The sequence below is a fragment of the Suricata suricatta genome, chromosome 11 (assembly GCF_006229205.1).
Source record: "Suricata suricatta isolate VVHF042 chromosome 11, meerkat_22Aug2017_6uvM2_HiC, whole genome shotgun sequence".
Taxonomy (NCBI): Eukaryota; Metazoa; Chordata; class Mammalia; order Carnivora; family Herpestidae; genus Suricata; species Suricata suricatta.
Window position 1 is genome coordinate 96,398,528 of NC_043710.1, and position 24,519 is coordinate 96,423,046.

Genomic DNA, 24,519 nt, shown 5'->3' on the forward strand with positions numbered 1-24,519 from the left:
AATAGAAACTTATTACATAATAATATATTTTACCTTCAGCTCAATTATTATGTCTTTTTTCAACAGTTTCTTGGGAGCCCTTAAAATATTCCAATACTCTCACCCCCACACCTAAGATCTTCATGCTCCCATGGGGTGCATCCCCAGTGCAACAGAGTCTAAGAAGCCATACTTGTCTCCCACGTACCACAAAAAGGAAGCAGTCACTCACACGTGAGAACGGGTCCTAGAAGAGCACATGCAAGTTCACCTTTATGTTAATAAGGAGGAAACACCCCTTCTCTATGTCTCTCAAGTCTTTCAACAAAAGTATTTATGCTACTCACACACAAGACCAAACTGTGATTTGTGAGATGAGATTTCACTCAAGATCAAAAGGGAAATGTAGTTACTCCACCATGTTAAGAGCTCACATCATCATTTTTTTCAAAGCAATATATTAAAAGCCTGAAATTAAAATCTCAGGAGATCTCCTAGCTTATACAATCTAATTAAGAAAATTAAAAATAAACTTCCCTCTCATCAAAGGATATTTCAATTTTACTAGGACTAAAAAATATACCAGTTTGAAATACTGAGGTAGAAGGCTGAACACTCAATTACAAATAATGCATAGTAATGTTTTATATACAACTTTGGTTAAATACACTGTTATACATACACATCCAATCCCACAAATAAAAAGACATTATGCCTCCTAACACTTTTATCTGTTGTTTCCAATTTATTATCTACCACGTTTGAAGACAGAATGGCAGTTAATTAAATTTAATTTAATTTAAATTTAAGTTAATTACAAGTTAAAAATGTAGCTGTAGTATCATCCACTAAGTACCTGCACAAGAGAAATAAAAGTGTGTGCTCACACAAAGAGAAAAATGTGCACATGGTCATGCAGCTTCATTTTAGTAAAGCCTCAAACTGAAAACAATAGGAGCCTCCTTCAGGGAGCAATGAATAAGCAAACTGTGGTACATCCATTCAGCAGGAAAACAGAACCAACTCCTGATACACACAACACACAGGACCCTTGTCATAATTATGTTCAGCAACAAGCCAGAGGAGAGTACTTAACTGAATAATCCTTTTATGTAAAACTCTAGAAAATGTACATCAATCTGCAAATGACGAAAGAACAATCAGTAGTTGCAGGGGACAGGGGAGTAGGGACAGGAGGAAGAGACTCTGGTGTTAAAGAAAACTTCAGGGCTATGGGAATATTCACGATCTTGATGTTGTGAAGCTCTAACAGGTGTGTGTTTACATATATATAAAGCCTTATCAAATCATACCATCTAAATGTGTGCAGTTTACTAAATATCAACTAACTTCAATAAAGCTGTAAAAACGGAAAAAAGGTAATTATTAAAACATTAGCAGGAGGTATTTCAAGGTAGCAGTGTAGGAAAATCCTAAAGTCACCTTGTTCCATGGACACAACAAATCTATGGCTACATATGGAATAATGTCCTTGAAAAAAGTCCTGAAAACTCAGTGAACTGTGGCTCCTCAAAAAAGGTTAAAAGAGCTCCCTCAAGATGCATAGGAGGAGGTAGAGTGCCCTTGCTAAAACCCCCACAATCAGGAGGGACCCCCAAGGGATGTGTCCCCTCCCCATTATGTACCCCAACCCTTGGGCCCTGCACCAAAGACACAGCCCTGAAAGTTTTGGGCTTTGACGAATAATGAAGACTTGAGCAGGGAACCAGAACCAGAACCATATGGAACAGAAGAACTGCTCTTGAAGCACACACTCACCCCAGACCAAGTGCAAAAGCAGCAGTCTGAAGAGCCACTAGACCACTGCTGAAGGAGACCTACTTGCTAGTCTTAAATTGACAGCTGGAAAGACAGGGACAAGTCAGGACTCTTACTGGGGACAAACCACTGGTGGGTGTCATTTCTGCAATCTCATTCTACCTTGCTAATGCCGACACTAGCAGGTGCAGTTCTTGCTAATGCCAACACTAGCAGGGCCAAGCACGCCCCAGCGCACTAGGCTGTAGCCGGCAAATAGTGACAGGGTGTCTTGCCCCAGGTACCACAGCCACGTATCCAAGAGCCAAGCAAGTACCCCACCCCATCTCGACACAGCCACGTCACAGCCAGCTGGGGGCGCACGCTTTCCCTCTTTCCTCCCCATTGGCTTCAGCTGATCAACAGCTGGGTGGGTGTCCCACCCACCTCACACCGCAGCCGGGCTCTACTACAGCCGAGGGGTGCACGAAGCCCACAGACTCCTCACCCTCCCATGGGGGATTGTGCACCTGGGATCCATTAATAATCTACATAAGATCACTCCTCCAAGGATGGGAGAGGAAGCTGCTTGACCTAGTACAGAGAAATAAACACAGATCATCAGGCAAAACGAGGACATAGAGGAATACGTTCCAAAGGAAAGAACAAGACAGAACTTCAGAAAATAATTGAATGAAACAAAGCTAAATATATAGCTGATAAAGAATTCAAACGGTCATAAGGATGATACAGAACTCAGGCAAAGAGGGATAAATACATGAGAACTTTGACAAAAAGATAAAAAATATAAGAAAGCACCAAACACAAGTCACAGAGCTAAAGAATACAGTAACTGCACTAGAAATACACTAGAGAGGTTTAACAGCAGACTGGATAAAGGCAAAAGAACAGATCACTGAGCCGGTAGACAAAGCAACGTAATTCTCCCAGACAGCAACAAAGAGAAAAAGGAATTAAAAGAAGTAAATATATCTTAAAAGACCTAGAGGCTGAAACCAAGCAGAATAATATCCACATTATAGGGGTCCTAGAAGGAGAAGAATGAGATAAAGGGGCAAAAAACTTGTTAGAAAAAATAATGGGTGAAAACTTCCTAATCTGGACAAGGGCAGGGCCAGGAAAGCCAGCAAAGCCCCAAATAAGATGAAACCAAAGAGATCTACACCAAGATCTATTATAATTAAAATGGTAAAAGTTAAGGATTAAGAGGGAACCCTAAAGCAGACAGAAAAAAAACAACCTGTCACATACAGGGGAAACCCCATGAGGCTATCAGAGCATGGCAGGACACATTCACAGTGCTAAAAGGAAAGAAACCGCCAACCAAGAATGCTCTGCCTGGCAAGGTTATCATTAAGAACTGAATGAAAGAAAGAGTTTTCTAGATAAGCAAAAGCTAAGAAGTTCACTAAAACTGAACTGAAAAGATGACACTTAATTAGTAACAAAAAATAGGAGAGTAATAATCTCAAAGAAAAAATATACAGGCCCCGGATTAATCTACCAAACATTCAAACAAGAGTTAATAACTATCCTTCTCAAATTCTTCCACAACATTGAAGGAGAATGAAAGCTTCTAAACACCCTTTGCAAGGCCAGCATCAGCCTGATAACAAAAGCAGAGAAGAACATTACAAAAAAATTACAGGCTCAGTGGTGGAGCACTTGACTACAAAAAATTACAGACTAATATCACTAATAAACATAGATAGATGCAGAAACTATCAACAAAATAAATGCTAACAAACAAAAAAGTTAACAAACACAATAATACATTAAAAGGATGATAACTCATGATAAAGGGTGGTTTATTCCAGGAATGTAAAGAGGATTCAACATCTGCAAATCCATGTGGTACATCACTTAACTAGAAGTTAAAAATCCGATTATCATCTCAATAGATGGAGAAATAGCATTTAACAAAATTCAACATCTGTATCTGATTTTAAAGAACTCTCAAGAGAGGGGGTAGGAAAGAAACATACGTCAACATAACAACCCCCATGTAGGACACTCCTACAGCGAACATACACTGGTTGATGAAAAGATGAAAGCTTTCCCCCTAAATGGCACCAAGACAAGGACACCCCCTACTGCCACTTTTATGTAACACAGCACTGGAAGACATAGCCTGCTGTGGCTGTATTAGGCAAGAAAAAAAATGTATCTAAATTGTCAAGTAGAAAACCTGTCACTATTTGAAGATAACATAATACTATATACAGAAAGCTAAAGAATTAATTAATCACAAAACTGTTAGATCTGATACATGAATTCTGTAAAGTTGCAGGAAACAAAATAAATATACATAAATCTGTAGCGTTTCTATTACACAAAGTATATAACATCAGGAAGAGATATTATAATTGGATCAAAAAGAATAAAGTACCTGAGAATAAATATAAATAAGGAGGTGAAAATACACCATACATTGACAATGGAACAGATGAAAGAAATAGAAGACACAAATATATGGGAACACATTCCATGCACATGGATCAGAAGAACAAACATTGTTAAAAGGTCCACACCACCCAAAGCATCTACAGATTCAATGCAATCTCTATAAAAATTACAATGGTATATTTCACAGAACTAAAACAAATAATGCTAAAACTTGTACAGAAATGACTCTAAATAGCCAAAGCAATGCTGAAAAGGAGAATAAAGCTGCAGGTATCATGCTCCCTGCTTTGAAACTATACTACAAAGTTGTAGTAATGTAAACAGTATGGTACTGGCATAAATAGGCTTACAGATCAATGGTACAGAATGGAGAGACCAGGAACAGACCCACACATATACGTGGTTAATTAATTTACAACACAGGAGAAATGGAGAAAGTCTCCTCAGTAAATGGTGCTGGAAAATTAGATATCAAAATGGAAAATAATGAAATGGCCACTATCTTATCCTCCACCCAACAAATAACTCAAAATGGATTACAGACTCGAGTGTAAAACCTGAAACCATCAAAGTCCTACAAAAAAACACAGGCAGTAAGCTCCTCAACATTGGTCTTAGCTACATTTTTTTTAATCTGACAACAATCAAAGCAAACAAAAGAAAAAAATAAACAGAACTACATCAAACTAAAAGTTGTTTTGCACAGTGAAGGAAGCCATCAACAAACTGAAAAGGAACCTACTGAATGGAAAGCTACTGTAAAACCATATTATCTGATAAGGGGTAAATACCCAAAAACACAGAAAGAACTCATAAAACTCAACACCAAAAAACAATCTGATTTAAAATTGGACAGAAGACCTGAATAGGCACTTCTCCAAAGATGACCTACAGATGGCCAACAGACATATGAAAAGATGTCCAGCATCACTCATCAGCAGGGAAATGCAAAACAAAACCACAATGAGATAGCACCTCACACCGATAAGACTTACTATTACCAAAAAGAAATACCATGTTGGTGAGGATGTTGGAAAAAGGGAATTCTCATACACTATTGGGGGAATGTACACTGGGGCAACTGTTTGGGAAAACAGTATGAAGCCTCCTCAAAAAATGAGAAATGCACGTACCATATGATCCAGTAATTCCATGTCTGGGTATCTCCTCAAAGAAAATTAAAACACTGATTTGTTTTTCTTTTTTTTCAAGGTCTCAGCATAATTCTAGAGCTAAAGTGTTATTACACATCAGCTATATATTCAGGTAATACATGCCAACACATCATGGACCTAAAAACACTGATTTGAAAAGGCACATGCACCTCTACATTCACTACAGCATTATTTGCAACAGCCACTATGGTAACAACATTTAAATGTCCACTGATAGATGGACGGCTAAAGAAAGATATGGTATATAAATGTGTGAGTTTCATATATGTATCCATATCCATATGATATATATAGAACATAACATACACACACACACACACACACACACACACACATAATGCAACACAAAGCCATAAAGAAGGAGAGCTTGCCACCGAGACAACATGGCTGGGCCTTGAGGGTACTATGGTAAGAGAAAGACAAATACCACATGATTTCATATATATGTGGAATCTAAAAACAAAACAAAACAAAACAAAAACACCCCAGACTCCTACATCGAGAGAAGAGAGTGGTAGTTTCCAGGGAAGGAGAGGGCAGACAAAACTGAGTGATGGCGGTGAAGACGTACACACCCGCATGACAGATAAGTGCTGGGGGCATGGTACACAGCATGGGATCTACAGTCAGTAATATATTAATTTTGTTTGAGAGCAGATGGTAGCTAGACTCTCAGTGAGTGGTTAACAATTTCACAAATGTCAAATCACTATGTTGTACAAATGAAAATAAGAGGAAACTGTATGTAATTACAATCTTAAAAAATGTTAGGAAGTTCAGAGAATAACCAGGAAAGTGGAAGAGTGGTCGTAGGGTCAGTACAAACACTCGTGTCCTGAAACACCTCGTCCATCTGAATGCCCTGACGGTCTCAACACTTGTTCAAAGCAGACTGCCTGAGTCAGTAGCCACAGAAAGGCCAGGCAGTTTTATGTATTTTTAAGTCCCTTTAACGTAGAGCAGTTTCTCTGAGCTTCCTTTTTTTGAATGTCATTAAGAGGCTGATAAAACTAAGTCAGCTAGTTGTCCTGCAGAATGTCTCACATTCTGGATCCACTGTGTTTAATTTGTTCCCTTAGCCTTCGGTGTTTCCTGTTAATCAAAAATTAGTTCTAAAATCCCGATCAGGATCCAGTTCACTTTTGTTAGAAGACATTTTTGGAAAGTGTACTCCCTCCGGCGTGACCTCGGAAGGCACACGGACTGTGCCCAACTGGTCTGTGAGTTTAAGTAGCCACAGCTGGTCTCCATCAACTTCCCCTTCAACCATCCACATAGTGTTTTCAAATCGTGGACCACGATTTTATGAATCGGTGATTTTATTAAGATTTGTAAAAGTGATTTTTCAAATTCTGCCATTCTTTCCCTATTTATTATTAAGAATTATGCAATAAAGAAAAACATTCTTTCTCAACTTTTCTTTCATGATCATGAAATACCATTCACAAAGATAAATTTTTGTTTCCTTTTCAAGAGCATTTTTCAAATGAAGAGGCACTTTTACTTCTTACTGAATGACAACATATGAAAGTAAAACATCAAATCTATAATATTCATGAACTTAATGTTTCTTGGTAAACATTCAAAAATAACCAATATGACGTCATTGTATAAGTTACAAAACTAAAGAGACTGATAATGGCTTTGGACCCTTTTTCTTCCGTCTTGAATGGTCTGAGAACTTGAAGAGCGGCAAGTACTCCCACGGGACTGGCCTACACTCTCAAGTCAGAAGTCGATACACTGTGCATGAAAGTACACATCGCCTCTTTCTGCTGATGGTGCTAGTGGAAAGCTGTGGCTAAGCAACATGTTCCTGAAATGTGAGGAAATACACTCAAATAGAAGGCTGTGTGACACAGAAGAGCATCTTAAGCTTCCTGGTTTCAAAAATTAATTTTACCAGGGACTTGTGACTTCTCTAATAAGAGCCGAAAAACCATTTGAGTCAGGATAAGGGCAGCTGCTGAGTTCATAAAAGCCATTTAATGCAATGTTGCTAAAAGCATTATATTAGCAATTAATCCTCAACTCTTCAGCAATACAAGAACCATCATCAAGAATGAACATAACTCCTTGTAAGAACTTTGTTATGAAGCTGCTACTGAGTCTGAAACAAAAATAAAGTTCTGGAACCTCAAATCATGTGTAGAGGGAAAAAAACTGAATATGTAGCTCACACTTAAAAATACATAGCTCTTACAAGAAATAAGTATGCTACTTTAATAGAGCGTCTTTTTCTAAATGGATTTCAGCTAGCAAGGATTTGATCAGAACAAGCTACCCCCCCCACCTGCCGCCACACACACCTGCTGGCAGTTTCAGACAGCAGCACAAGCCTCCTTACTCCCCAAGGTCAGTACCACACAGTAGCCAGGTTCCTACCATGGCTTGGTCACTAGGCTCATTGTCATCTTCCCCCCCCCCACCCCAGCTGCCTCCTGGCCTCACATCCCACTGTGTCACTCCCTCCAACTGGGCTGCAGACACATCTGTCTCACTGTTATCCCTGCACTTAAAAACCAGGGATGGCCCATACACAGAAGGATATTCAATCTCAATAATAAGAAATACAAGCTAAGACCACACCAAGATAGCATTTTAACCCATCAGATTAAGAAATATGAAGGCATCCAAAAATGTTACCTGGTGGGAATCAGATGGTGTGGACACTGAACCTTCTGGTGATGGTGTACCATAGCGCAGAACTGAAAGCATGTGGACATGGTCCATTCAGGGACGCACACCGTGAGGCACTACTGCCCTGGACAGACAATGAGACGTGCACGCAGGCACACTGTTCATAATAGTGTGCTATTTACGTAATTATAAGCATAGTATGTAACATGCATGAGGATATGTATAACAAAACTACAGCTAAACCAGTGACCTACACAGATCTTTGAAAAATAATGTAATATAAGATACACAAGTAATAGAATACCACATGCAAGACACTATTTTATAATTTAAAAATTAGCAGGGCTCCTGGGCAGGTCAGTTGGATAAGCATCTAACTTAGGCTCAGGTTATGAACTCACAGTTTGTGAGTTCGAGCCCCACATCAGGCTCTGTGCTGATAGCTCAGAACCTGGAGCCTGCTTCGCGTTCTGTTTCTCTCTCTGCTCCTACCCTACTAAGCATTCTATATCTCTCTCAAAAACAAACAAACATTAAAATTTTTTTAATTAGCAAAATGAAGCTATATACTTCCATGAACAAGTGTGTGTATAAATGCATGTGTGTAATACAACTATTTAAAAAGTATAAGAGTACTGTGGTGCCTGGGTACCTCAGTCAGTTAAGCATCTAACTTCAGCTTGGGTCATGATCTCATGGTTCATGGGTTCGACCCCAATAACAGGGTCTGTGCTGACAGCTCAGAGCCTGAAGCCTGTTTCAGATTCTGTGTCTCCCTCTCTCTCTGCCCCTTCCCCACTCGTGCTCTCTCTCTCCCTATCTCAAAAATAAATAAACTATATTAAAAAAACGTATAAGAGTATTAGAAAGTTTAAAACAAAAGTGAATGGTGGCTCCTTTAGCAGAAAGGAAGATGAACAGAAGAAATCATTTAAGTTGATTAAACCTTCTGGTAATATCGTTGTTCCTGCTTATTGGTTCATGAAGTTATATTCTATCATCATACTTTTTAATATTAGTTATATATATATATATGTTAGATATGTAATCCTTTATATAGATCAAAGATTGTATTTTGAAAAGTCACTAAAAATTTTAGAGCTAAAGAAACACACACTCTCTTTCCCCCCTTCCCCTCTTGAATACTGAAAACAAACCAAGGACTGAAGGGGGAGGGGTAGGGAGGGAAGGGTGGTGATGGTCATGGAGGGGGGCACTTGTGGGGAAGAGCACTGGGTGTTATATGCAAACCAATTTGACAATAAACTATATATTAAAAAAAGAAACACACACACGTCCTAGAGAAACATACATCTTAAGAGAAAAATGAAGCCCATTCAAAGGAAAAGTAATACTGAGGTTTGCAGTAAGTTGCTCTTTCGTGTAAGCCAGAAAGGCCTTCTGGATGATGTTACCTGAAAGGAATAAGAGAGTAAGCCACGCAGATACCTAGGGATGAATGAATGTACAGATTTCATGTTATTCAGATTCCAAAATGAGAAATTCTCTGCAGTTTCTCAGAACTCTAGTACAAATGCTTTCAAATTTGAAGGAGCCTGAGAATTCACGCCAAAACAGAGACACCAAAGCCTCACTCCCAACAAGTCTGTGCACATCCTGGATGGCACTGAGCCATCTACCTGTCAAGATAAACTTTCCAAATAATTCCCATATAAGTGGCCAACACCCTTACCCCCGACCCCAGTATTTTCTAGGCTTTAACATAGTAGAAAGACAATTATGCCAGTTCGGCGATTACTTTAATCTACAATTGTGGGTTAACAGTTAAACATAAGAAGAGGGAAAGGAAAGAAGAAAGAAACTGTAGACATGGATCTGCTGCTCTTACAATGACAAGGAGACAAATCTGGGAAAAGGAGAAAGCAACAGAATTATGTGGGTTGCTGAGATCCTGTAGACCATTGCTGTGAATGCAGTGGTTACGTGACGTGCAGCCACGGGCGGGACCGGGGCCTGGGAGGACCGGCGTGCACAAGCGCATGCGGGCACTGAAGCCAGCTCCCACGACACCACGCAGACAACCTTGTCACTTCTCCGGCTACTTCATTCTGGCTTCAAGGTTTCATCAATGTGGTTAAAGCCCCATGTTCCTTGTTGATTGGACATACCTAATATCCAATTTCTGGTGGAAATTTTTAAGACTCACCCCTTAGAAATATTAGGAGGTTCCTTCATCCTTCATGTAGTCTTATCTACCTTGTTTGCAACTATAATTTTGTATGCTGTTACTTTCTTAATTCGTGGCAAAGCGAAAGAACACTTGCAGCAAACACCTGATCTCCGCCAGCAACAGCGCCGGACGCTGTCACAGTGCACCCTCTATGGGGGCAGTGGTGACAATGGCCTCTCTTCCACACAGTCTCGGCCTCCACGAGTTTAAGATGTGCAGGTCCCATGGTATTTAGATCAACAATGGACACAAACTCCTAGTCTTCTAATGAATATTTACCATAAAATCATGATGGCACTTTGGAATAACAATGAGGAAGTGGTACATCTTTCATGAAATAGCGAATTTGGGAATTATTTCTGCAAAAAAATTTTACTTACATTAAAGCCTCTTTCAAGTCTAGCTATAAAGCAATTTCAATGCTCTGAAGGGTCCCTGAGAACACAGATGAAGGATAATACTCCATAGGCAGTTGATTTAAATTGCATTACATTTTAATGTCAAAATACTTGAGACTTTAACTTCTCAAATATCTCATTAATTTATTCATTTATCTTCCAGACTTTCCATTTGTAATTAAGATGTGACCAGAGTTCTTAGGTCAAAGGGTGATAAAATGCAAAAAAGACTATTTTACCAAAGACTTTTACCTAGCAAAACCCCCCTCCCCAGCAAAGGGAGGTGGTGTGGGAAAGGAAACCTCTATGGAAAGAGGCTATTGAATCTCCCTATGACAGAGGGCTTGGACTGCTGCGGGGACAGGCCGTGCTGAGCACATGTGACTCAGCTCACTGACCTGTTTGAGTCCCTGTTCATTCAACTACTAAGAGTGTGATCTTGGGAAAAATAATCTCCAGTGGCTTCAATCTTCTCAACTGTAGAGTGAATTCAACAATGACCCTAATATTACAGTATTACTTTGAGAGTTAAATGAGATAACTCATGGAAAGTGCTTGCCAAAGCCTAGTTCAGAAGGTATGGTAAGTATGAAACTCTCCACCACCACTGTCATGATAAACGTGGATTAACAAAGACCTAAAAACCACTATATGGGAGAATACAAAAATCACCATTTTAAATAAGATCTAAGTAAAGCTATTGACCGACACTGGTTTGTAATATGATGCGAGGAGTGCGCACTGTACTGGACATAATTTTGGGGAAAATAACTGTTATGAGACAAAAGGGATTCTAGAAACTAGTTTTTGAATCTATTTTTCTCCTCACTGCTAATGTCTCATGACCAGAACTAGGCTTCATCTCCTCAAAACACCCTAATTTTCTCCTTTATTCCTAGATCATAATTCTCATACAACGCCTACTTGATTCATACTTCTACTTTTCAATCTGCTAGAAGCCTCTGACTGAAACACCCCGCAAAAACCAGGGCAGGCGGTCCTGTGATGTGCCATGTCAGCAATCAAATCTGTGTAGCATTTACGAGACCAAAAAAAAGGTGTTATTAGCATTCTGTTAACTTGCAAGTTGCTTATTCATTCCATTTCCTCAGTTTTTCTTTCTTAAAAAGCAAATGCCAAAACCAATCTAAAAAAAAAAACATCATAAGATGCCAAAAGATGGCTTAAAAATGCAATATGGGATGTTAAATAAAAGGGACGCCTGGTAAAATAACAGACACTGAAAAATATCCTTTAGTCATTTTCCAAAGAGATAATTTCAATCTTTTAAGTTCTTGATACATACAGGAAGGATGGCCAATATTGTCTCTAAGCTGAATGCAGAAATACTTGAGGAACTTTTGACTCTTCTGGAGGATCCCTTTCTGTTTAGAAAGGTTTATCTTACCATAAAAATGTGCAGAAAAGATGTTCATAGCAGCACTATCAACAACAGCCAAACTATGGAGCGAGCCCAGATGTCCATCGACTGATAGAGAAGACGTGGTACGTGCGTGCACGTGTGCGCACACACACACACACGCACACACACATGGGAATATTATCCAGCAGTCAAAAGAATGAAATCTTGCAATTTGCAACGACATGGGTAGAACCAGTGTATCATGCTAAATGAAATAAATCAGTCAGAGAAAGACAAATCCCATATGATTTCACTCATATATAGAAACTACAAATAAAACAAATGAACAATGGGAAAAGAGAGAGAGAAACAAGAAACAGACTCCTAACTACAGAGATGATGCTGATGGTCACCAGAGGGGAGGTGGGTGGGGGTGGGGTGAAGGGGGGTCCTTGCTGTGATACGTACCAGGTGATGTGTCCAAGTGTTCAATCATTATACTGTGCACCTGAACCTAATATTACACTGTATGGTTAAAAATGCTGGAATTGAGAGGTGCCTGTGTGGCTCAGTCAGTTAAATGTCTGACTTCAGCTCAGGTCATGATCTTGCCGTCCGTGAGTTCTAGCCCCACTTTAGGCTCTGTGCTGACAGCTCAGAGCCTGGAGCCTGCTTCAGATTCTGTGTCTCCCTCATTCTCTGTCCCTCCCCTGCTCACACTCTGTCTCTGTCTGTCTCTCAAAAATTAATAAATGTTAAAAAAATTTTAAATAAAAACCTGGAATTGAAATTTTAAAAAACTGAAAACATATAGCCTTAAAATAATCACAAGAGGTGAAATACATATATTATGCATGAAGTGATAATGTTCAATGTTATTTTACTAATTTTAACAAATTTATTAACATAGAGCCATTTGGCTCCTTTAAAATTTACTTAAGGGGGGACTGGGATGTACTGTGCTAAATAAAATAAAAATGTTCAGTACGAGCTTGTGGGGTCTGAAGATCAAATCAGGTCTCATGTGGTTTCTCTCAGGTCAGTGGCACCGTTTTCCCACAGCACGTCTTCCCCTCGGTTACCTGAGAACTGATCATGCGCTGCGCCGAGCGAGCACTGTTGGCGGGAAGACCGAAGAAACTAGGCTTGTCGTCCTCTGGAAGCTTTTCGATGAGAGCCCGGTAGTCCTAGACATGAACAAATAAACACCAGCTTTTCTCTAAGGATTGAACCTACCCACTGAGATCAGACACTGCAAAGCACTCAAGTATTAGTTATTCACACATTTACATTTCCTAGGTAAGTCTCCCTTTCAGTCTGGATCACACCAACTTAGACATCTTCAAAACTACTGTCATTACTACTTCAGCCCTAACTTATGTGATACTGTATTTTAACTCTGCACATTCAAAGGGACCCTGCACTGACGAAATAAAACTACTTGAGTGGCTGTGGCTACTGCATGTCAGATGTTCTGTAACATGTTTTCAGGAAAGCCCTGTGGGGTTATTCACCCTGCATCTGACCCACGACTCCTGACCCTAAGATAAATATTCATATTCCCAACACCTGGAACCCTACATATACACACTCTGGTAAGCAAGATGCGCTCTGTAAATCACTTTACATAAAGCCATTTCACAGTTAGCCCTCAGTCTGGTGGTGAAGTGTCATGAAATGCACTGATAATCCTATCATCTCATCTCCAAAATTATGGTAAGCATTGCAAAGGCTTCATTTATCAAGCAAGCATCCACATAGTTATGGAGTCAAAACTCTACCTACGTGTAGACCAAGAAGGAGAATTTATTCATTTTGGCTCAAGGGTAAGAACTGCTTTGTTTGCCTCCAGGAAGGCAAATGATGTTAAAGGGAACCCTGTATGCATCTACACTGTTCTTACTTAACGAAGAGAAATGGCTGTTAAAGAGACGCCATCATTCTTTCTCATCCTTGGTGGCTGCCTGTTAACTATTTCCAGGACAACAGTTGGACTCTAGGAAGCCCAGAGCCGTACAAACATGCCAAATTTTGGAAAGACATGCTGCTCTTTTTGGGAATCTTTCCCATCCTGTTAACTCAACACGGGTTAACTTCGTCAAGCTGTCGAATCATAATACGTACAGGTGTAAGTACGCATGTGGGTACACGAACATGCAGGCGCACGCTTGTATGTGCATATGTGGTGTAGGGCACACACAGGTGTTCTCACCTGCCCAGGGAGTTCTAGCTTCCTTGTTCTGTGGAATTCTATTAGGGAGAAAGCTGAACACTGATACTCGTAAGTCATCCTATAAATACAAGTTTGCTCTATTGACCCCCTTTGTTCATTGCAAAATGACTGTGAACTTTTCTCATCCACACTGGCCAGATTCTCCACTCCCCCTCCAACTGTACACTGACGTGTTTCTTAAATAACAGACAGCTGCCATTCCACACAGATTTATCCTCACTTGGATGCAAGAGAATATACACCAGATGATACCATCCATCCGAAGTTCAGAACCAGGCAGAGCTAACGGAGGGCGTTAGAGGCCCAGATGACTCCTCTCCATGGGGGACGCAGTAAAGACAAGGGGATGGGAGGAGGATCTGTGGAGAATTTCTGGATCTCAGCGCTGGTTACATTCACGTGCTCAGTGTATAAAATTCACTGCCCAGGATGTTCATGATATGCACTTTCTGTAGGACTTGTACTTTTCAGTTTAAACCTCAAGTAGAGGGGAGACCTGTCCGTGCACTATGTAAAATGAACGCCCCATGAATAGCCATGTGATGCCTCTATTGGCTAGATGAGGCCCTCTCGCTAGGAGGTCAGCCCCTCAGATGCCCACGGTGCCCACGTGGTCTGGAACAGGGCCACCAGCAGACACACACATATTCAGTGGCACCTACTAAATACATGACTAAATGAGTGAAAGATACTGAAAAACAAAACAGATGGGATACTTAACAGGTAAGACATTTGGTAATATATTCAATATTGGTTTCAAAACTTTTACTTTTGACAGTTAGGTCACTGAAACAAAAGAATCTTCTTGAAAAATACTTGGATGAGAGAAAAATGCGTCACCCTGAGATAAGAACTATATAACTGAATATGTATCTCTGTAATTCATGAAGAGATAAACGATCTTAATGTTCTATGACATTATTTGGACATTAAGGAAAGATAGTTTGAGGCCACATAAATTAGAATTGACATCTTCGGGCCACATTTTGTGCCGCTTTCTGGAAAAGAGGACTTCATCCTACGGGCTTTTACAGAACGACTCAAGGGGGGAAGCTCCAGCTGGCTAAAATTCAACAATGGTGTAACAACATGCTGCTATCACAGCCACCGCAAGTATATCGCTCACATGGTTCCACCTGCATTCTACTTAGAAACAGCAAATGAAGACAGGTTTGTTAGAGTGTTGGACCTCTTTCATGTTTCCTTGTGCCCACCGGGAGCTCGGGTACCCTCGCCTTGCGGATCTTCACAGCCGTCTTACATTTTTATTTTATTTTTTTTATAATAGTTTATTGTCAAATTGGTTTCCATATAACACCCAGTGCTTCTCCCCACAAGTGCCCCCCACCATGACCATCACCCCCTCCCTGCCTCCCCCTCCCCTCTCAGTCCATGGTTCCTCTTCAGTATTCCGTAGTCTCCCTTGATCTGCTTCCCTCACTCTTCTCCGCTCTCTTTCCCATCTTACATTTTTAACATTTCCTTTGACCACTCCCTCGGAGATTTCCCTACTCACTGCATCCTGTTATCATCAAGCATTCACTAGTGTAGACAACACCAGACTCAGGCCACACTGTAGCATAACAATAATCCCTATTTGTGAATAAGAATTACTTGTGCATTTAAAAGAAACAGATATGTACTCAACAATTTAAAAAAAGGATTTAGGTATTTGGTAATAGATTACAAATGATGAATTTTACCTACCAAAATGCTGCAGGATTTGGGGAGACAGATGGAATTTGGAAAAACGCTTTTCTTGTTCCTTTGGTTTAAAACATCAGTTACTGAAGAATTAAAAAACTGTTTCAGGTATGACTGAAGAACTCTAAGGTCAAAATAGTTATCTATGCGTCCGCCATAAATAGCATTTTCAAGTAAACCGTGTAAAAATTCCCACTGCATGTCCTTGGTACCTATAATTTTAAAACATACTTTTATTAACTTTATTTCTAAGACATTAAAATATTCTAAAAATATTCTAAAATATTAACTAAATTCCAGGCTCCAGTTATATTTATAGAATATAACAATACACATTTAACCAAGTTAAATCATTCCTTTTGTTCACTAATATAAATGTAAAGATGATTAATACATTTTTAATAATTAATGTTAATATAATCACAGAATGGCTAATATGTATTGAGATTATTTAATCGAGCAAAATTTCCCAAATGTCACTTAAGACTCATAACATAGAAATATTAAGATTATCCAATTATACTAATGAAGAAATTGAGGAATAGAGAGGCTGAGTAACCTAAGTAAAAAAAAATCACACAATCCCAAAGATCTGAACCCAAAGCTGTACTCTTAGTGACCACATGGCACTGCCTCCTTAGATGGAAAATTCCTTAGAATATAGCCAAAGCCTAATTTTATACAATGGTGGAAAATCTCAGTTCAGAAAAAATCTGAATAACGAAACTACAAAATCACTTCACATATTATAATCCTTAAATGTCATGATTAAAACGGTCAACTATCCATTTCCTATTCTAATAGAGAAATGTAGTACAAAACAACATAATAAGACTCTGAAGTCATTATTTCATTTTGCGACGAAAGCGTTCTCTTAATCACAGTCCAGTGGTAACTTTAAAAGGTAAGAAGTAGACCTATGAGTGCAAACATATGGTTTCTGTCCTTCTCTGCCTGACTTATTTCACTTAGCATGACACCCTCAAGGTCCATCCATTTTCTTACAGATGGCCATATTTCATTCTTTCTCATTGCCATGTAGTACTCCATTGTGTATATATACCACATCTTCTTGATCCGCTCATCAGGTGATGGACATTTAGGCTTTTTCCATTTTTCCATGTTTTGGCTACTGTTGACATTGCTGTTATGAACATTGGGGTACATGTGCCCCTATGCATCAACACTTCTGTATCCTTTGGGTAAATCCCTAGCAGTGCTATTGCTAGGTCATAACGGAGTTCTCGATAGTTTTTTGAAGAACGTCCACACTGTTTTCCAGAGTGGCTGCACCAGTTTACATTCCCACCAACAGTGTAGGAGGGTGCCCATTTCTCCACATCCTCGCCAGCAACTATAGTCGCTTGATTTGTTCATTTTAGCCACTCTGACTGGTGTGAGGTGGTATCTCAGTGTGGTTTTGATTTGTGTTTCCCTGATGATGAGGGGTGTTGAGCATCATTTTATGTGCCTGTAGGTCATCTGGATGTCCTCTTTGGAGAAGTGTCTGTTCATGGACCTTGAGGGTGTCATGCTAAGCGAAATAAGTCGGGCAGAGAAAGACAGAAACCATATGTTTGCACTCATAGGTCTAACAGGAGAACAGGAGAAACCTAATGGAGGACCAGGGGGAGGGGAAGAGGGAAAGAGAATTGGGGAGAGAGAGGGACGCAAAACTTGAGAGACTACTGAATGCTGGAAATGAACTATGAGTTGAAGGGGAAGGGGGAGGGGGGAAAGAGGTGGTGGTGATGGTGGAGGGCACTTATGAGGAAGAGCACTGGGTGTTGTATGTAAACCAATTTGACAATAAACTACTTAAAAAAAACAACAACAACAAAAAAAGGGATTCTAATTAAAGGTTTAGAAGTGTTTGATTAAGTTTGTAATCAACATTTAAATGGGGAAATTTATTCTGTTTAGTGCTTAAATTTGATTTAACAGTTTGTATACATGCTGTGTAAATATTAAGTGGGATGTTATTAATATTTAAATGAATTTTAGATTCATATGATTAATAAATGAAAATAAACTAATTATAAATATTTAAAAAAAAAGAGAGCAAAAAAATAAAATAAAAGGTAAGAATTAAACCTTAGGTCTGCAGTAGGCATAGGACACACTTGTATTTATGCTGTTGCCCTCAGTGCCAGCACTGCTAGTCTGGCTGTGTCGGGTAGCTGTCAGCGTCAGAGACCACACAAGGATGGGCGTCGGCGCGTTTCAGGTGACGAGACGGCCTCCTGCAGGACAGGGTGCCTGCAGCATGGAAGACCGACTAAAGGTACTTCCGCCTGCATCTTAGGATCAACAGTGGCGAAAGAGCTACGCCGAGGGACTTCGCCAGGACTCCACTTTCTAGTTCGGCCTTGCTATTTACTAAATAACTTATTATTGATGGACATGCCATTCATTCATAGGTAGGCCACCAGGGCATAGAAAACATTAATAGATCTTCAGCCTATAAAATACAACTAGCTATTAGGTAAATTCTACTTCATATAATTTTTAAGATCTTATTTGTCTTACATCCACTGTTCTCAAGGTAAGTTTTATTTTGTTTAAGATTAAAAAACCAAACTGAAATTACAGCAACAGCAAGAACAGTTGACAATTGCTAACTTACTCAATATATTCAGTGAACTAAATGTTAAATGCTTCACATGACTTTTCCCTTTCAAACCTCTCAAAATTCAAACCAATGAATATAGTGCCTGCTATTATCCTACTTTACAGATCAGCGAACTCAGGCACATCGAGGTTATACATGTTCTCTGGGTCTCACGAGCCACACAATTTCTATACTGGCTCACCCCCATAACTAGAACTTTTTCTTATTTGTACTTAATTCTGTATATGTGGAAATCCCTAATAGTAAGAAACTCTATAATCCTAAGGTTATACACTTAGAATTTTACCATGAGATTCACTACACTTTAAAGCACTAGCCTCTTATTCACAAGAATTTACTTGTGTGATATATGTAAAAAATAATATGAAGCTATTAGTTAATTCCATCACAAGTGTCAAACAAATGACAAATTATTCAAACTCCTTGCTTTGGTTTCCTCATCCTTAAAGGGCACTAATAATGATGATCTCATAGCGATATTATAAAAATAAAATAAAGTTTAAAAACATTTTGAAAATTATGGAAATAGCCCAAGTGTCCATTGACTGATGAATGGAGAAAGAAGATATGGTGTATGAATACAGCAGAATATTACTCAGCCATCAAAAAGAATGAAATCTTGCCATTTGCAGCGATGTGGATGGAACTAGAGTATATTAGGCTAAGCGAAATTAGAGAAGGATAAATATCATATGACTTCACTCATATGTGGAATTTAAGAAACAAAACAGGTGAACATACGGCAGGGGGGGATAAAAAGAGGAGAGAGGGAGACAAACCACATGAGACTCTTACTGACAGAGAACAAACAGGGTTGATGGAGGAAGGAGAGTGAGGGATGGGCTACATGGGGGATGGGCACTAAGGAGGGCACTTGTGATGAGCACTGAGTGTTGTATGTAAGTGATGAATCACTGAATTCTATCCCTGAAACCAATACTATGTTGCACGTTAACTGGAATTTATATTTAAAGTTTATTAATTTTGGAGAGAGAGAGACAGTGTGTAAGGGAATGAGAACAAGTGAACACAAGCTGGGGTGGGGTGTGGGGGTGCAGAGAGAAAGGGAAACTCCCAGGCAAGCTCCACATTGTCACCACAGGGCCTGGCACGAGGTTGATCTCATGAATTGTGAGATCATGACCTGAGCTGAAACCAAGAGTCAGATGCTTAATCGAGAAAGCCACCCAGGTGCCCCTAACTAACAGGAACTTAAATAAAAATAGGAGACCTGGGTGGTTCAGTTGGTTAAGTGTCTGACTTCAGCTCACGTCATGATCTCACTGGTTTTGAGTTTAAGCCCTGTGTCAGATTTTGTGCTGACAGCTCAGAGCCTGGAGCCTGCTTCAGATTCAGTGTCTCCCTCTCTCTCCATCCCTCCTCCGCTCATGCTCTTTTTCTCTCTCAATAATTAACATTAAAAAATTTAAAGAAAAACTTTAAAATACAAAAAAAAAAAAGAAACATTACCAAGTTTCAATGCAAGCTAAAACCTTAGTATATATTGTGTTAATACTGAAAACAATCTCTCAAAAAGTCAGAAAAGTGGTTATCCTTGGCATGGACTAGGGCACTGTGGGGTCACGTGTGTCAAGGAGTAGGGGTAGCACTTCTGGAAGGCTGGTAACACTCTTTTGATCTGGGGTTAATTACAAAGATTCAGTATATGACCATTTACTAAATTTTAAGTTTATATACACTTTAGTGATGTATAATTCAAAAATCTACTAGATAAAGAAAAACTCACCTAGAATATGATTTGGCATTCACTGATGGTGAACGAGTGAATGCCCCCACCCACTCCTGCACACATACTCAACACAAATACACGCAAATAATTACCAAAGGCAGCAGTGTGATTCATCATCACCCCACAGGCCCCACATGTCCACTGAGAGAATATAATCAGAGAACGACATTCTATATTGCACTGAGAATAACCGACCTGTAACTGCATGTAACCATACAGGTGAATCTCTCACCACAGTGTCAACTGAAGGAACCTAAGGACTAAACGCCAGATGATGTATGATTCCAGTTTTATAAAAACAGGCCAAACTGCTATATATAGTAAGAGATGCCTGGTGTTTACCACAGGAGCTGATGTTGGGGGTGGGGGCAGGGGGTTGGAAATGGTCATGACTGGAAGGCAACATGAGACAGAGTGGAATCAGAATAATTGGTGATATCATTTCTTGATAAAGGCACTGGCCACATGTTATTTTCTGGAAATTTCACTGAGCTGTGATCTTCTAAGTACTTTTGTCCATGTATCATTTAAAACTTTTAGCTCATAAACATGTAAATTAAAATGAGACTTGGCCACATACTAGATGTCCATCCCTATCATTCTGCCAAAGGTAAGCTACAGAATAATTTCTGGTGTCTGATATTAATTCATCTACGGATAGGTGAGTGTCTGCTCTGGGTCCTGCTACAGATGTTAAGGATGAACAGTCAAAGACTGCTTTAAGGAGACGACACTCCAGTGGGGAGAGATGAAGGAGGTTGTGCTGATGTGGTGCAAGGACACATCAGAACAAGGAGCAGGGAGTAATTTTTAAAATCACTTTAGATTTGGTGGTAACAAGGCTAATCTGAAGAGGAGCCCTGACACTGAGATGTGAATACAAGGCATAAGTAAAGGTCTAGGACAGGGACATTTCAGAAGAGCATGGACTGAAACCTTCGGGTAGGAAGAGCCCAGCTTGCCAGAGAAGAAGAGAAGACGAGTGTGGCTGTAGGCTTTTAAATGAGACCGATACAGCTTATTTCACTCTTGTAAGTGTCTCGTGTACGCGGGAAGAGTGTCTCAGAGGGAGCGGCCACAGCAAGAAGCCTGGGTCAGGAGCCCCGCTCAGCGAGCAAGCGCTGAGGAGGCTGAGTAAGTGAACGGAATCATGATCTGGTCTGGACACAGGAGGGACAGAAACTGCCCAAATTCTGGATGTTTAAGGATGAGAAAAAGAACCCAGGTGACTCTCAGGTTCTGAGCCTGAATGAACGCTGTTTACTGAAATGGGGAGAGGCCGGGAAGGGTGGCCTGGCAGGGCTGCAGGGCATTTTCAAGCCTCGGATCCCTACTATATACTCTCTCCTCCAATTCGTCCTAGCTCGACACTCTCTGGTCCCCTGGCGTGGCCCTGCAGCCCGCACAGTAACATCAGCGAGCAGACTGCTCCATCATCAGGAGGCAGAGGGCTGGACGGCCTCCACCGAGCACATCACGCGGTCTTGTCTGTCACAATCTATTATCTGTACCTTGAATTTGAACTCCTACTTAACCATAAGTACTGACATTAGTCTAGTGTAGTCCCTGATTTAACAGTTCATGAGATCTGACTAACGCTTCCTAAGCCTGAAACCTACGAAGGCCCCAAAGTAAGGACAAGTGTCTCCTGATTTTAGCTTCCTGGGAGCGACAGACCAATCAGAAAATGATGGCATATAAAACTGATGACCATCACAGATAAAGAACTAGCCACTAACACAAGCATGGAAAGCCGGGACATAAAACACAAAATGAAAAATGCAAAAACAAGTTTCATGATAGGAAGTCACTCTTAAAGAAACCATACTACTAGTCAGATCTCAAAAAAATTTCCCCATTAATACCAGAGATGACAATTATCATGAGACCTTACCGTCAAAGAGCCGGTCAATAATGCTGTACCCAGCCCGAAGATCAGATAAAGAAAACTCATAAAACTTGGTCCAGCCCTATGAAGACAAATGTACAGATATTAAAGACTTACAATGTTCAAAGGCACACATGTATGCATCACTGACCTTATAATCTAAAGAATATTCAAAACATACTAAAAAAATAAAAGAACTCCTGAAAATTTTTAATAAAAACACTAACTCTAAAGTAACAGTAATTTTTTAAAAGAAATTTACTGACCTCTCAGCATGCCAATGACTTTTACTACTAGAATAGTTTTTATCACTTAAGTATTATGGCCATTCTGCACAGAAGGAACAAACTGGTAAAGTCCATTTTACAGTCCAAGTACAGTGTACACATTGAGATAGTTTCTGTAATTTTATCCTTCAGAATTGTGGGTTTTGACCATAAACATGAGGAAAAAAATGTTACAAAAATTTTTAAAGGTACCCTAAAGCATACAGTATTATTTTCTGTACATCTCACCCATGAGGCATTCATGTTGGAACTAAATTATCAACTTGCCGCTAACAGCTATGATGCTCATATAAAAAGAACATTCATAGAGCTCTAGGTTTTATAAAGCTATGAAAAAAAGTAAAAATAATTCTGATGGTATTTCCAATCATTTTAACTAATTAGTGTAATACTACCTTTAATTTAGACTTTAATAGTATGTTGGAATATCAAATTTCATTCATCCATTAATCATTCAAAACAATATGCTAAACACATGTTATATATGTAAAGCACTGGGAATAAAAGAATGCACCCAAACATACTCTCTGCCCTCGGGTGGTTGTCAGTTAAATGTGGGGGGAGGGAGAGTGAACACAATTCATCACTCAAACCCATCTCCAACGACAAGCTACAACGTGCTTGATGGGAAGAGCCGTATTTGGTCTACACAAGAAAGAAGTCTGAGCTCATCCAGGAGGTAAAGCGAAGTCGTCCTGGGGGGAGTGGGGGGTAGAACACACAGGAAGGAGTAAGTAGATGGACCATGGGACAACAAAATTAGAGAATGTGTGTAAAAGCAGAGAGGAGAAGGTACTAGTAGTTACTGAGGGCCTGCTGCACACCAGGCACTGTCTGGTGGGTGAGAACCTACAACTGAACCAAAGAGACAAAACCGAGCTCTGGAGAGGCTTGTGCTTTCACACTTGTAACCACAATATGGGGGTTTTCAGTCATTTCAGAAACAAACTGGCACAAATCCAATAAACAGTTGGACACAAAAACCTAGGGTCAGGGAACTGTTCTGAGCTAGATACATAAATTTGGGGGTAACTGGCATTTGGATAGATTTTTAAAAATTATATTGTTAAAAAAACACAAGAGATTTAAACCTAAGATTCAGTACAGATAAGAATCAAAGATCTGTAAGGGTTACACGCCCATCAACAACAAACTAAAGTGATATTTTTTCTTTCAGATTTCTAAATTCTACTTTGTTAACATACAGTACAGTATTGGCTTCAGAAGCAGAATTCAGGGATTCATCACTTACATACAACACCCCGTGCTCATCACAATGCCATCCTTAATACCCATCACCCATCTAGCCCAGCCCAGACCCACTTCCCTCCATCAACCCTCAGTTTGATCTCTGTACGTAAGTCTCTTGTGAAAATAAACATTAATAAAAGAACCTCTGCTAGTTTGTTCCCTCTCCTTTTTCCTTCGTATATGTTCATCTGCTTTGTTTCTTAAATTCCATGAGTGAAATTATATAGTATTTATCTGATTGGCTTACTTCATTTAGGAAGATACAAGCTAGCTCCATCCATGTCATTGCAAATGACAAGATGTCATTCATTTTGATGGCTAAGTAATATTCCATTGCATACATACATCACATCTCCTTTATCCATTCATCAGTTGGTAGACATTTAGACTCATTCTATAATTTGGCTATTATTGATCATGCTGCTATAAACACTGGGATGCATCTATCCCTTGGAATTAGTGTATCTGTATCCTTTGTGTAAATACTTGGTAGTGCAAATGTTGGATTATAGGTTAGTTTTAACTTTTTGAGAAACCTCCATACTGTTTAGAGTGGCTGCACCAGTTTTCATTCCTACCAACAGTGCATCCTTGCCAACATTTGTTGTTTCTTATGTTGTTAATTTTACCCAACCTGATAGGTATGAGGTGGTATCTCATCATTGTTTTGATTTACATTTCCTTGATGAGTGATGTTGAACATCTTTTCATGTGTCTGTTAGCCATCTGGATGTCTTCTTTGGAAAAATGTCTACTCAGATTCTCTGCTCATTTCTTAACTGGATATCTGGTTTTTGATATTTTGTACATTAAGTTTGCTAAATTCTTTTTTTTCTTTACATT

At 39.6% G+C, this 24,519-nt stretch overlaps 1 protein-coding gene and 1 non-coding gene across 3 annotated transcripts in view; both read right to left on the bottom strand.

Annotated features, from left to right (window-relative positions):
* The window catches only part of DYNC2H1 (dynein cytoplasmic 2 heavy chain 1), a 312,370-nt gene that overhangs the window by 87,021 nt on the left and 200,830 nt on the right, over nucleotides 1-24,519 (bottom strand). For both annotated transcript variants that reach the window (XM_029956592.1, XM_029956591.1), the window contains 3 exons: nucleotides 22,145-22,220; nucleotides 15,872-16,080; nucleotides 13,014-13,118 (listed from right to left, as the gene is read on the bottom strand). In XM_029956592.1, coding sequence (XP_029812452.1) covers nucleotides 13,014-13,118; nucleotides 15,872-16,080; nucleotides 22,145-22,220 — 390 coding nt within the window. The remainder of the gene's footprint in view (nucleotides 1-13,013; nucleotides 13,119-15,871; nucleotides 16,081-22,144; nucleotides 22,221-24,519) is intronic.
* On the bottom strand, nucleotides 5,374-5,457 carry LOC115272882. Its single transcript, XR_003900529.1, has one exon. It is a non-coding gene; the product is annotated as a small nucleolar RNA SNORD45 (small nucleolar RNA).